The following is a 13,264-nucleotide window of genomic DNA, read 5'->3' as shown; positions in this document are numbered from 1 at the left end:
CTCGGTTGTGATGAAAAAAATGTGAGGATCGTACGGGCGTTTGCTATTGGTCAATAGCCGAGTGTGCACGCCATTTCCGGAAGTAATTCGTCCAATGGGAGATCGCGTTACAAAATGACAAGCAATCGGACAATCACGCTCACCTGTTTGGTAGATGCAGCATCTGAGACATCTAGTGGTTCAATCGTTAATTTTTAAATACTCAGATAAATTGCCTGCGGGAAATCGAAAACCGAAATTATGAGATCTTCTGTGTCTGTGCTCTAATGGTACCGTTGGTACCATCCATTCCCTTAGAAAAAATGTCAATCGATTATTTAGGCGGCGCCACTTTGTTTTATTATGAGAATTTTTATGTTGCAAAATTTGTAGGAAAATTGACACTTTTGTTCGGATGATATTTGAATGCAGGATATTGACGTGACGTGATGTGCATTTTTCAGATTCATATCGATTAAGATTTTTGGAATTGAAATTGTAAAAGATTTATTACTCATTATTACAGTGGTTGTCATTTTGTATGAATGACATACCGCATGTCCATGCATGTTTACAAGCATCTGGTGCTCAGGAATTTTGACACAATCGCTCTCAAAAATCTACATGAATTAATTATTGAAAATGACATCTTCCAAGGATCTTAACATGGCAAGAAAAACCCTCGTTGCTTCCCTCGGCGAAAATGCCAAAGTGTGAGTTATCTTTGATTTTTATTTTTACTCCATTAACTCAACAATTGATGAGAATACGCGAGGTTAGGATGATTATTGTGATTCTGTGTTTACAGGTACTTTGAGAAGATGAAGCAGTGGTTCCAGATGAAGGTACGTACCCCGAGGAATTATACCTCTCGGATTGCTCGAGGTATTTCTTAAATTATCACCTAATTTTTATTGCAGACCTCCAAGGAGGAATTCGACTGCGAAGCCAGAAATATCATGACTGAGGATCAAGTTCATCTTCACAATGAATTTCTTCTTTGTTTATTTAATAAAGTTCGGGGCCTTGCAACAGCAACACCAATGAGAACTGTCAAAGTCAACAATACACATCCCCACGTGGACAAAGATAAGGCAATAAAGGAGAAGAGATTGCGGTTAAAACGAAAATATAAAACTGATAAATCAAATTTCGAGGTGAGGCATCTACTCACATTTATTTTCCGATATGCTACGAGTATCGAATAAAGGAATTGAAATTACTAATCCCTTTGTCAAATTCGTGGAGGATAAATTTTCTTCCTTTAATTGAGGACATTCGTAAAATTACACACGATTTCATTCGGGATCATTTGAATTATTTATAAATTGTTTATACCAATAGAATTTTCATTTTTATTCCAGTCTGCAGACGTATACATAGAAGTTTTAAGTCAAAACTCATCGCCAGTTGGCGACGAGCCCATTGGCGCCAATCGTTCCAGTGCTCAAGAGCTGGTTCTTCCGGATCGTACCTTCGTCCTGGCGAGGCTCATGCTGGCTGCATGGGAAAACAACATGGACGGCGCCGAGGAAAACACAGCGCACATCATTATTGCTGCCACACAGATATTTCTAAAGAATTTGATAACCGCGATAATCACAAGGAGAAAGGGCTTCGCAGTTAGAGACGATAGTTTTATTTATAATATTGGAGAACCCGTGCCAAGTTCGTGGAAGAGGAACACTATTTCTATACCTCATAGTCTATTTTCCAGGTGAACTATTTATTTATTTACTTATCCCACAATTGAATTTGTTGAAGGTCCTTCTTTCGAATTATTCATTCGTTTTGTTTCATTGGCCAATTCGTACTTTAATTTTATGTACAATTTATGTGGAGTAATTGCATAGATATTTTTTATCGACTAGTTTGTTGTACATTGATATTTTCAGTACTCCGACAGACGTCGTGGATTCTGATGGACAAGTACCTGCTGTTAAACAAAGTATTGATGATATCGAGCAAGCCACTGCCTTTGCAATGGCGTGCTCTTCACAAACATTGCCACCTGAGCTGCCTCCAGTTAGTGTTGCAGATTTATTACATACGTTGAAGGTAACGATTCTCCAGCCAAATCATCTTCAATCGACTCGTAAATGTGTAATTAATTTCCCCACGATTAATTGTCTAGTTTAGTTTAATTGGATTCAATCGTTTCAGGTTCATAAAAATCTCATAAACAATCACACACTCTATGCAACAAATATGGAGCGTTTATTCACGTATCCAACTCATCCAACCTGGGACGATTTAGAAGCGAAAAAATTGTTGTGTTGAATTTGTTGAATTATTACTGACATTCATCAGATGTACCAAGCTCAAGACTGAAAAATAAACGATATGAGAGTAAGGGTAATTTAATTAACGGCTTGAATCTCTTCACCTTTAACAATTTATTCATACAGAAGACAGAGAGGAACAGAACAATTGTCATGAGAGGAAGAGTTTTCGATGAAAAAAAATTCCTTTGATATCATAATTTGTAGAGGTCCTCGGAGTGATTTTGTGAAATATTTTTACAACTTTTGATGCTAGAAATCACATTCTTATTTGGAATCTTCCGGCTTTTGTTATGTATTTTACCCCTTTGAAGGGTTTATATTTTTCACCGTACATATCCAGTCCATTTACTTTCAATCCTGATACAGCCAGCTGATTTATCGTGAAATGTACATTTATCGCTGGATTTGATTCCGACGCAGTCGCTCCATTTTGGATAGTTATCTGAAATTAATTGAATCGAAACAAATTTATTTAAAAAATTCCATAAACATATCTGCCGCTAGGAGTTGCTGAAAATATCGAGTACTAAAAAAAAATCCATCATTTCCATATAATAATTTTAATAAAAACATGAATTTAACATATCTGAAAAAATATTCTCAAAATGATGGAATTCTTTTGAGTGAATAATTATTTTTTATTGTCGTGGAATTTTTAATGTAAGGAGGATTACCGAGCCGCGCAGATTAGGTAATTTGGATACATCTATCCTCCCAATATCCCAGAAGAGCACTTTGCTGACAGGATCGAATGAGTATTTCCCTTGGTTTGGCACCAGAGTACAATTGAGAACAATTTTGGGCATGGGAATCTCGAGTGTCACATTCTCCACAGATCTCCCAACAGTTTGTTTTGGTCCCACTGTGATATCGAGTCTCCCACCCCCAGGCTCTTTCAAACTTATATTATGTCTAACGTACAATGGAATTGCGACGATACTCTGGGAGCCAATATGATACGAGAGCAATCGAAAATTGCCATCAGGTGGAATGAAAGATAAAATTCTCTCAGACTGAAAACAAATTGCGAATCAAATTTTTCCTGCATAATTAACAAAAATAAAAATGCAACTAAAATTGAAGAGTTACATCACCAATTTAATTTCTGGAAAACTATTATTACCTCCCATCGCTTGAATCTCACACAGGGATGAAAGCTGACGTCATCGAATAATCTCGGATTCATGAAAGATAATGTCAAATCAGGCATTCCACTCAATTTAATACAGCAGTCGATCTAGAGTTCATGAGAAGGAAATCGATGATTAATAGATGAAATGGTTGATGTCAGGAGACATTTTCTGTAGGAAAGTTTCGATTTATTTCAATGATCATTCAATTTAAATTATCAGACTCACGTATCCCTGAATTTCCGCAGTAACTGTCGCTCCAGTTCTATCGATAATTGCATCAACCTCCTCCACAACATCGAAATAGGCTTCATTATTCGTATATTTCACCCCAGTTCTCCTCCAAGGAACATTAGACAATTGCCCACTGGGTAAAATTGCGCTGACACTAGAATAATTAATAATTATTTCATGCAATTTGCCTGTATATTTTTGAAGAGAAATATTAAATATCGAAACAAGTTTGTATATATTGTTCTCATCAGGAAAAAAAATCTTACTTTGATTTTCCAGTGACAGTATTGGCTATAGTCCTTAAAATATTAGGTGGTTTAATGAGTTCCTTCAGGATGTTGGACTCAGTGGCGAGAGGGAAGCCATTATCCAACATCTCATCCAACAACTCATAAACGACCACATAATTTTCTTTAATGATCGTCTCAGTGCATTCGTTGAAGTAATCCTCGAATGTATCGACAACTCTGTGCAGGAATTCGATGACAAACAGAGGTGGAACTGCAAGAAGAATTAAATTCACATGTACCTCTAACTTCTTGATTTAATACCCAAAAATATTGAATCACCTTCGGTGGTGCATACAGCAACAAAAAACATATTGCATCTGTAAATGCTGATCAAATAATGATGGGGTGTAGCAATGACAGGTGGAGTGTCCTCAGGAGTGAGTACACGTCTCTGCTGATCGAAGAAATAATCGCAGAGAGATCTGGCGACTGCACTTTTCCAGTGTTTCTCCATGAAAACATCTCTGAAAAAAATAAAAATTAAACATTTACACAGGAAAAATGAAATAAACAGATATTTGGAAAATAGCAATTTTTTCCTCAGTGTTCTCCTCGAGAGAGATGGACTAGCAGATGGACCAGGATAACCTGTCACCTGTCAAACGTCAGTGTCATATTCTTCAGGAAGAAATACTCACCCAGAGGAGTTTATGATAAACAGACTGTTAATCATTTCGGTGGTGGGTCAGTCCAGGTCCTCTTGAATAACAGATCGAACGAAATTCGTTGGAAAATTGTAAATAATTGACAACAATACGAGAATTCAACTCAGAACAATAATAATCCACTCTGGTGGGTTTACATGAAGCAGTTTGTCATCTGTTCCGATGAGTTCTAACCAAACAGAACGAGCTCAGGTCAGAATATCCTCCAATAACAGCTGTTCTATGCATGATAACACGTGTGCAGGAAATTATTATCTCTCGATACATGTCACTTCGGAGTAATTAGTTATTTCCACAATTGTGATATGTTAATTGTATAATTATTGATTAGTGAAGATGAGTGAGACATTGGATTTACAGAGTATAGAGAATGACGGTAAGTAAGTAACGAGAGATCGAGGGATCTGTCAGGTCCAGTGGAATGGACTAATTAATGAATGTCTCGGGATTTTCAGAATTTTTCCGCCAATTCCTGGCACCGGAGTCAAAGCAAAATGACGCGACAAAACTCCTGACAGTGGCTCAACAATTGAAGAAATTGACTGAAGCCCTAGAGGTCCTGGACACGGAGATTCATAAACAGGTATTAACGAATCACGAGGACTTGCTTTCGCAGGTGACGTGGGTGGAGAAAATTGAGGGTGTACTCTCGATAATGCATACCCACGTACAGAGTCTTCTGTCAGCAGTGGAACGTCTCCGTTCGAAAATCGTGGAGCCTTTCAACCGAATTGAAGCTCAAACATTGATTCTCACTCGTCTCCACGAAACAACGGATCTCCTGAGAAGAGTTGGCAGAGTTCAGCACCTGCTGCACTCTCAGAAGCTGTATTCCCAGATAAGTAATGCCACGCAGAGCTCAGACATGATCAAAGCAGCTAAGAGTCTTCATGAACTCGAGCAACTTATGTCAGACACTGATCTCGGTGGATTGGACATCGTGGCGGATGATCAGCAGGCAGTTAAAACCCTGAAGGCATCGGTCCAGAGGGTTGCCACACACTCACTGACGCAAGGACTCCAGCAATCAGACAGCAGACAAGTTGGAACTGCCATTCAAGTGTTTGAGAATCTCGTTATGCTGAGAAAAGCTGTCGAGAAGACCGAGGAAACTGCCCTGGGGGATATAGAGAGAGTCGCCAGAGAGGCGCTCGATATCTCTGTTCTGTCGAGTCAGGATATCAAACGTGGAGCACCTGGTAGAGCAGCTATACCATCTCCAGGAACAACGACAAACGTGAGGACACGTCTCTGGGAGAACCTGGACCGACTTTTCCAAGAGACCGTGTACACCCAGTGCGTGCAAATAGAACTGCTTGAACGAATACTCCTGGAGCATCACACGTCGGAGTTCTCTGGTTTCTCCAGCAGTTTCTGGGACAAGGTAACGGCCCTCCTCTCGAAAATTTTGATTGAAAGATCTCAAGGATCGACTTTCATCAAACAAGCCTTGGAGGGCGAGTACCCGAAGTTCCTGCGGGTCTTTCTGGACCTGAAGAAGCGCCTGAAGGAGCGACCACAGGCTATGGGGACCTACACCATCAGCAGAGATATCCTACAGCCCTTCGAGAACGCCTACCTCTCTAGATCGATCTCTCGCCTCTTGGACCCAGTGCACACGATGTTCTCAGCTGACTCCTCTCCCTCCCAAGACGAAATTGACAGTCTGATCCGCACGGTAACCAGTGAACTCAGTGTGTCTCTCGTCGACGAGAGTCTCTCCACAGTTGTCGCCAAGAACGTGGGGAAAGCGGTGAGACTATTTTGCCTCAAGTGTGAACAGGGCCTGATAACAGGGGGTGAAGCAAGTCAGGTGATTGACGCGATGACCCCAGGTCAACAGACGAACGTCAATCTCGCTAATCTATTGTACTACCTAGCGAGCCAGATAAGCAGAGTTGTGGCAAATTTGGCGGCTAGTCTCCCAGGTGAAGGGGCTAGTGTCATAGCAGCTGCCCTCGAGGAGACAAACACCCTCACCAAGAACATCCTCGCTCCTCTCATGGGCTCCATCACTGACGCCATCGAGAGCATCATCCTCACAATGCACGATGATCCAGACTTCAGAGAAACCTCCAGCCCTCTGGGTAGGGAAATCAGTTGCTCCCTCTACATGCGGGAACTCCAGGGATTTATCCTGAGATCAGTGACGACTTTTCTCTCTTCTTATAAAAATCAGGTGACCGTCGCCGAGAGCTGCAATACTGTCGCCTCCAGGTGCATCGAACTCTTTGTCAGGCACGCCTGTCTCATCAGACCATTAACTGATTATGGCCGAGCAAAATTGATTGTCGATTTTAGTCAGATGGAAGCGGCACTGGGGCCTCTCTGTAGGGGGGGACATCTCGGTTTCCTTGAGCAACAGCAGTACAGAACCCTCAGGGCACTCAAAGCATTGTTGGCACTCGGTCCTGAGAAAATGGTGGAGAGGGTCGTGGAGATGAGGGGTGAGGGAGGTGTTCCTGCTTCCCTCGTGCTCCTCCATTTATTCTCTGGGGCTCCTCCTGAACTGCAGTCACCACATCAGAGTGCTGGATGGTCGATCAATCGATTGTCCCAGTGGATCGATGGACATCCCAGGGAGGAGGACAGGGTGGCATTGAGCAGTGGACCTCTTCAGAAGTACGAGGCCACTATCAGACAGCGGGGAATGAAGAATTTTCATCCGTTGTTCCCGTTGATGATGAAGCTCACGAGTCTTGGGGGGAAGTGACGGTCTGACATTTCGGGACGATATATTCATTATCTCATTATTTATATCATCGAAGTTTCGTGAGATAATTGACTAATTAGTTAATAATAATGAGGCGTAAGGAGTATAATAACTTAAACTGAGTGATTATGAAGAAATTAAATTGAATATATTTTTTGAACTATTGAGTTCATTAGTTTTGAAAATTGAGTGGCATTTTTGTATTTATTTCCCATTGATCATCAGTGAAAAAATAAAAATACAAAATCATTTGGCAATGTTCAACGTAAATTATATTATTTTTCAACGGTAAAGAGAACAGCATAAGAGAAATAAAAATGTTGCTTTAGATTTAATAAAAAAATAATTCAACAAAAAATACTGTTGTCATGGCTGAGGCGTACACCAGGTACTCAGTTCCACAGTTTTGTTGAATATCCAGTCTTCGATAAGTAAAAGCCAGCCATTACTGTGACCCCGAGGATGATGGGCCAAGTGGCCATCCTCTTTTTTTTGTCAGGACCAATGTAATCTGGTGGGGCAGGGACGACACTCTCTCTCTGGATTTTCTTGGCAAAATTGAGCATGTGGTTGAGATCTTTCCTGAGGGATCCCAGAGTCTCTTCGGTTTGTTTGAGCTCGTCCTTGAATTCTCTCTTTTGAATTTCAGAGAGAGCCTCATTGGCGTTACCACCCTGGGAGATATTCATGGTGATAAAGTGAAAACTCGAGCCAATTACACTGATTTGACGAGCAACGTTCCCAAGAGCTGTAATTCCATCGTAGAGTCTACAAAACCGAAGAAAATTAATATTGCAATGGGAAATAATTTTTATATAACATAAAAATAATTCGTAAATATTTTTACGTGTGAGAAATTGTCTTGGTAATGCTCCCCAAGCTGAGATGACTCCACCTTCTAGTATGAAACTGCATGAGGCCATTGAGAAATACTTTCCTATGATACTGCAAATCCATCCCCAGTCTAACGAGATCCCGATCAGTCAGCTGTAAGAATTCCTTGAGCTGCATCCCCTTGAAGAGTGGCCTGTACCTCTCTAACCCGAGGGCATAAAGAACAGCAGCTACATCGACATTGACGAATCGTTGATCAGCCTCCTTGATCCCAGGAAAGGCATCCCTCCACTCCGAGACATGTGCCACTGGACAGAAGTTCTCGATCTCCTCCTCCTCGAACTCCAGCATCTCCAGGATATGGTCGAAGCCTTTGGTAGAAGCAATCTCTTGAATTGTCAAGTCACGTCTGTCTTTGAGGTTCACTGAGGCCTTGTGAGAGATCAGGATCTTGACGATCTCAGGACGATTCGCGGTGACAGCATCGAAAATCGCAGATCTCCCATCATTATCGACAGCATCGATATTCTCCACCTGCTCCAGCAACTTCAGAATGACCTCTGGATGCCCTAACTTGCAGGCAAACATCAGGGCTGTCCTCCTGTCCTTGTTCATGGCGTTGGGATCTGCCTTTGCCTCCAGGAGAATTGAAATGCATTCCAGGGATTCATCAGGCTTTCCATGGGGAGAGTCGCAGACTGCCATCAGGGGACTGTACCCATCCTTGTGTTTATTTGGATTTGCTCCTCTTTTCAACAGGTGTTTAATTACATCTGGGAGGAGGGCGTTGGAGGCATAGAGAAGAAGGGTCCAGCCACTACTCAGGAAGGCATTGACGTCGTGACCAGCATCCAGGAACGAGTCTATTGGTGACAGATTTCCTGTCATACAGGCTGTCAAAACCTCAAGGTGCAGGTCATAGTCGCTAGGCTGACATTTCTTTTTGTTGTTCTCCAATCCTGAGACCTTTTTTGAATGGACCTGGGGGATGAACTTCTTCTTGAGAGGAGACTGGCGATCAAAACGGAGGGTGCAAAAATATTTACGGGCAACAGTCAAAAGGACACTATCATTTTTTAAATTCAAATTGACAGGCCTAATCGATTGCGCTCATTTCTAGTTTAGAAATAGGAAGGGATAACGGAATAAAAAAAACTTGTTGCATCGATAATTAAATGAGGTTATGAAATTTCAAATTGCATAATTACATTTTCAGCGAGTGAAAATCCATCTTCATCGTCAAAATCCCCATCTGATAAGTCCTCCATTCCAGCTGGTCTGTATGACATTATCGAGCTTTATCAGCCACTAATTTGGAAATTACTATATCTGTCCTGTCAACCACCCAACCGGCTTCTTCTTTTGTTTACATCGCAGTGTAAATACAAAAAAAATGCACATACCAGGGGCCAAAGAACATGGCGGTGTTTGCCACTTGATTCAATTATAACGATTATAACCCTTGTGACAAGTCCATTTAAAATTGAGAACTTGAAGTGAACTGATATAATAATAAAAAGATTTATCTGCAGATGATTACGATAATTATGAAATGATTACTGGATTATTGGGGACGGCAATAGAATTTTTATGATTGCCAAACAGCTGAGAGCAGTTACCTCACGTGTAATTGTACGCAATTGTTAATTAATCGATGTTAAATATGTGGTGATATGATATTCAATGATTTATTGATAATTTTTTATTTAATTGGTAGTACATTTTTTTTTCAGATGACGAAGCCACTGCTAATAGCCTTCGATTTTGATCACACAATCGCAAATAAAAATTCTGATCATGTGGCCCACCAGATGCTCCCAGGGGGAGTCCCCGCGGACGTAAAGGAACTCTACCATTCAGGTGGAGGCTGGACAGAATTCATGAGAAGATGTTTTCAACTTCTGCACGCAGCAAAAATATCGAAAGACGATCTGGAATCAACGGTGAATGCAATACCCCCAGTTCCAGGGTACGAGGATCTCCTCAACAATTTGCACTCCAACAACTGTGAAGTGATAATAATCAGTGACTCAAACTCTGTCTTCATCGACAATTGGTTGGTCCACAAAAAGCTGAGACACACGATTACAAACATCTCGACTAATCCAGCCTTTTTCGATGACGAGGGAATGCTCCACGTGAAGGAATACCAGGACCAGGACTTCTGCGATTTGAGTGAGAGAAATTTATGCAAGGGATACGTTTTGGAGACTTATATAAAGGAGAGAGCCGACGAGGGAGTTGAATTCCAGAGGATAGCTTACGCTGGAGATGGAAAAAATGACTTCTGTCCGATGTTGAAACTGTCTAAAAATGATTTGGCTTTTCCCAGAAAAGATTACACGATCATGGAGTACCTGAATAATCCAGGAAAACCTTCTCTGAAAGCTGAAATTCTTCCCTGGACGGATGGGTATGATATCTGGAGGGAAATAACGTCTCGAATAAATTTTTGAATGGTATTTAAAAATCTTTCATCTCCAAAATATCAATAATCCATACTTGCATTTACTCTAATACTCCGAATTAAATCCTGATATCAAACCTTTTTTAATTAAAAAAACCATCGCAATATTAAAATTATTAAAATTTATTAATGATTTTAATTTTTTAATTTAATGATTTACAATTACTCAACTCCTCCTAATTATAAGCTTTGTGTTCATGGAGTAAAACTTCAACGCCTTGTCCATAAACAAATGCTAATGTTTCATCACAATTTTCTGGATTATGACATACAGTCAATCCCTGCAAGTCTGATACAAACGTTTGGATGATTTTTATTGGTGCCACCGATAGTTTCTCGTTCGAATAATTGTAATCGTAGAGAACAACTCTTTGATCAATCGCAGTTGTCAATAATTGATCGTTAGGTATGAACCTGGCACCTGAAAGATATTTTTTTAAATAAATCGTTTAACAAATGTACTCCGTTTAGATCGACAAAAAAAATAAAGGCGATTTTTAGAATTCATTAAATTACCTGTGATCTGTGCAGAATGTGTGTCAGAGGACTCCCAAAAGCCCTTGGTCCTGACCTCTCTCTTTTGACAATCTCCAAAGACCTCGAACACAGAAAAACTCACTTTATTGTCATCCCCACCAGAGACAATGAAAAAAACCGTCCCATCCTCCCTAAAATCGTAACTATTTATTCCAGACTGGTGGGCCCTCCACCTGCCAAAAGGCTCGAGCCCTTCCCCAGCGGTCCCATCCTCCAGTGCACCACGTACAATAAAATCCCCATCCCAGAGATTAATAAATCCATCAGTAGCCATAGACACCAGAATCATTCCCCCTTCAATCTCAAACGAGTGAACCTTCAGAACACAACGATTATAGTACGAAATCTCCACCAAGAGACTCGCAATCTTCTTCTCAACATCATAAAAAATCACCCTGATGAACCCATCAGAACACGCAACGAAGAGAATTACGATATTTTTGTCCCACCGACAGAACTGCGCAGAAATGTCCATAAAACGAGTCTCAGGATCTAGAAAATAGGAAGTCCCAGAATTGGGGAATTTTCGTCGATCCCTATCCGTTCCCCGGAGCATAAAAGACGTCAGTTGCATTCCCACGACGTCATCCCTCGTGATGATCTCCTTCGTGAAATCCACTCGGACCTCCCAGACCTTCAGCTGTGCCCTGCCACCCCCGGAGAAGACTAAACTCCTTGAAAGAATTTCTGTTTCCTCGCAGCTATTTAAATTCAGATCCAAAATTTCGATCGTTTTAATACTCGAAATGTGTCCGTCGTAGACATCCAGTGGTACGATCTCAAAACCCCTCGATCTCCTCTCCAAAACACTGACACGAATGCTGCAGTCTTCACTTCCTGTCAGGATCACCCGGTGCCTGGAGGAGGTACCCAGAACCCCCAGGGAATGAATCTCCTTCGAGTGAAGTCCCGGGATTATCGAATTGCTGGATTTGATTGACAAATTCTCCGTCGTGTGCACCTGTTTATCTTTTATACAAACAAAATTAATTTCCCCATCATTAAAGAGGCAGTCCCACGACCTGTGCCCACCCCCGCAGATCATCCTCAGGAGCAGTCTCTCGAGACGAGTGCTGTAAATCATGAATTCAATCTCCTTGAACCCCAGGACGTAGACGTCGTCATCAGTCCTCAGAGATCGGCTGACCCACTCCATCGGCATTTTCTTCCAGTGGAGGGGCTCCAAGTGCTCCCCAGAGTCATCTTCCAGGAGCCTGTGATATCTCAGAGTCCCATCCCTCCCAGTGCTGAGGATCTTATCCCCAGAAATCCCAAGAGACTGGACCCCCAGTCGTCCGTGGATCCTCTGGAGTATCTGTCGTGGCATCTTCGAGGGGCTCGGGTTGACCCGATAGACGATGATGTTCCCTGTGCGATCACCACAGACAAGAAGACTCGAGCAGATGAGTGCTGATGTCGTCCAGCACTCTTTACTCAGTGGAAGTGTAAATTCCGCCTGAATTTCCAAATGGTTTCCCTTGAAATTCAGGAGCTTCAGGGCCCCCCTGGGTCCGCAGACCAGAAGAGACGCACCGGAGAGCCACTGGAGGGAGAAGATCTTCGAGTCGATTATTTTTTGGTCCAGTACCTCCTGGAGACTGGGATGATTTTTTTCTCCGGTTAATTCCTCTTGGAAAATTATGACGTGACCGTCTTGCGATGCGAACGCCAATTTTTTTCTGTCAGGGGAGATGTGCATCAGGCAGTAGCTACTCAACCTCCGAAGGACTATCATCGTCGTCGGTGGGGAGTGTTGATGGGTCTGATTATAATAGAGGAGATCTCCCCCGTCCATGAACACTGCGAGGGCTCCTGAGTGCATGTAAGTCACGAATTTCGGGGTTTTCTTTTGGTACGTGAACCTGTGGGATAGGATCGGAGAGGAGTTGGAGAGGGACCAGGTGTTGAGACCACCGTCACCACCACCTGTAATTAAAGTTGATCTGTCCGGGGAGATGTCGATGCTCCAGACTGGCGCTCCACCGTGAGCTGTTATTTTTCTCCGGAGCACTCCAGTTTCTGACCATATGCAGATGAGGGAATCCTGCGAGGTATTTTATTTATAATATATATATACAAATTAATCCTAATTAATCGTAATTAAGCCCAATTAATTAAAGTTATCTATTA

At 41.8% G+C, this 13,264-nt stretch overlaps 6 protein-coding genes across 8 annotated transcripts in view; 3 read left to right on the top strand and 3 right to left on the bottom strand.

Moving 5' to 3' along the window:
- Positions 1-230: 230 nt before the first annotated feature.
- Positions 231-2,333, top strand: LOC105269755 (transcriptional adapter 1). The gene is made up of 6 exons (XM_011310252.1): positions 231-692; positions 788-824; positions 900-1,136; positions 1,344-1,696; positions 1,875-2,037; positions 2,143-2,333. The coding sequence occupies exons 1-6, from the start codon at positions 622-624 to the stop codon at positions 2,257-2,259; spliced, it is 978 nt and encodes a 325-aa protein (XP_011308554.1). The 5' UTR covers positions 231-621; the 3' UTR covers positions 2,260-2,333.
- A 32-nt stretch (positions 2,334-2,365) lies between these two features.
- On the bottom strand, positions 2,366-4,707 carry carmine (AP-3 complex subunit carmine). Its single transcript, XM_011310239.1, has 7 exons — positions 4,557-4,707; positions 4,198-4,382; positions 3,895-4,129; positions 3,623-3,782; positions 3,388-3,501; positions 2,939-3,277; positions 2,366-2,706 (listed from the first exon to the last, which is right to left on the bottom strand). The coding sequence occupies exons 1-7, from the start codon at positions 4,589-4,591 to the stop codon at positions 2,521-2,523; spliced, it is 1,254 nt and encodes a 417-aa protein (XP_011308541.1). The 5' UTR covers positions 4,592-4,707; the 3' UTR covers positions 2,366-2,520.
- A 91-nt stretch (positions 4,708-4,798) lies between these two features.
- fws (four way stop) lies at positions 4,799-7,485 on the top strand. 2 transcript variants are annotated; one of them, XM_011310219.1, is made up of 2 exons: positions 4,799-4,959; positions 5,039-7,485. In XM_011310219.1, the coding sequence occupies exons 1-2, from the start codon at positions 4,920-4,922 to the stop codon at positions 7,294-7,296; spliced, it is 2,298 nt and encodes a 765-aa protein (XP_011308521.1). In that variant the 5' UTR covers positions 4,799-4,919; the 3' UTR covers positions 7,297-7,485. The 2 variants fall into 2 exon arrangements, with proteins under 2 accessions (XP_011308521.1, XP_011308530.1); XM_011310228.1 differs by having other exon boundaries at positions 4,799-4,963.
- A 100-nt stretch (positions 7,486-7,585) lies between these two features.
- LOC105269721 (ankyrin repeat, SAM and basic leucine zipper domain-containing protein 1) lies at positions 7,586-9,439 on the bottom strand. 2 transcript variants are annotated; one of them, XM_011310198.1, is made up of 3 exons: positions 9,339-9,439; positions 8,144-9,141; positions 7,586-8,064 (listed from the first exon to the last, which is right to left on the bottom strand). In XM_011310198.1, exons 1-3 carry the CDS (start codon positions 9,417-9,419, stop codon positions 7,689-7,691), a joined length of 1,455 nt encoding a protein of 484 aa, XP_011308500.1. In that variant the 5' UTR covers positions 9,420-9,439; the 3' UTR covers positions 7,586-7,688. The 2 variants fall into 2 exon arrangements, with proteins under 2 accessions (XP_011308500.1, XP_011308508.1); XM_011310206.1 differs by having other exon boundaries at positions 8,144-9,111.
- An 84-nt stretch (positions 9,440-9,523) lies between these two features.
- Positions 9,524-10,723, top strand: LOC105269716 (pyridoxal phosphate phosphatase PHOSPHO2). The gene is made up of 2 exons (XM_011310187.1): positions 9,524-9,762; positions 9,864-10,723. Exons 1-2 carry the CDS (start codon positions 9,721-9,723, stop codon positions 10,584-10,586), a joined length of 765 nt encoding a protein of 254 aa, XP_011308489.1. The 5' UTR covers positions 9,524-9,720; the 3' UTR covers positions 10,587-10,723.
- Positions 10,724-10,748: 25 nt separating this feature from the next.
- LOC105270738 (WD repeat-containing protein 6) overlaps positions 10,749-13,264 on the bottom strand; it is a 4,987-nt gene continuing 2,471 nt past the window's right edge. The window contains exons 2-3 of the mRNA XM_011311867.1: positions 11,114-13,178; positions 10,749-11,018 (exon numbers count right to left, since the gene is read on the bottom strand). Coding sequence (XP_011310169.1) covers positions 10,774-11,018; positions 11,114-13,178 — 2,310 coding nt within the window. The 3' untranslated portion in view covers positions 10,749-10,773. The remainder of the gene's footprint in view (positions 11,019-11,113; positions 13,179-13,264) is intronic.

Source organism: Fopius arisanus, unplaced genomic scaffold (genome assembly GCF_000806365.1).
Source record: "Fopius arisanus strain USDA-PBARC FA_bdor unplaced genomic scaffold, ASM80636v1 scaffold00003, whole genome shotgun sequence".
NCBI lineage: Eukaryota > Metazoa > Arthropoda > Insecta > Hymenoptera > Braconidae > Fopius > Fopius arisanus.
The sequence above is the reverse complement of the archived record's forward strand: the minus strand, read 5'-3'. Positions and strand labels throughout refer to the sequence as shown.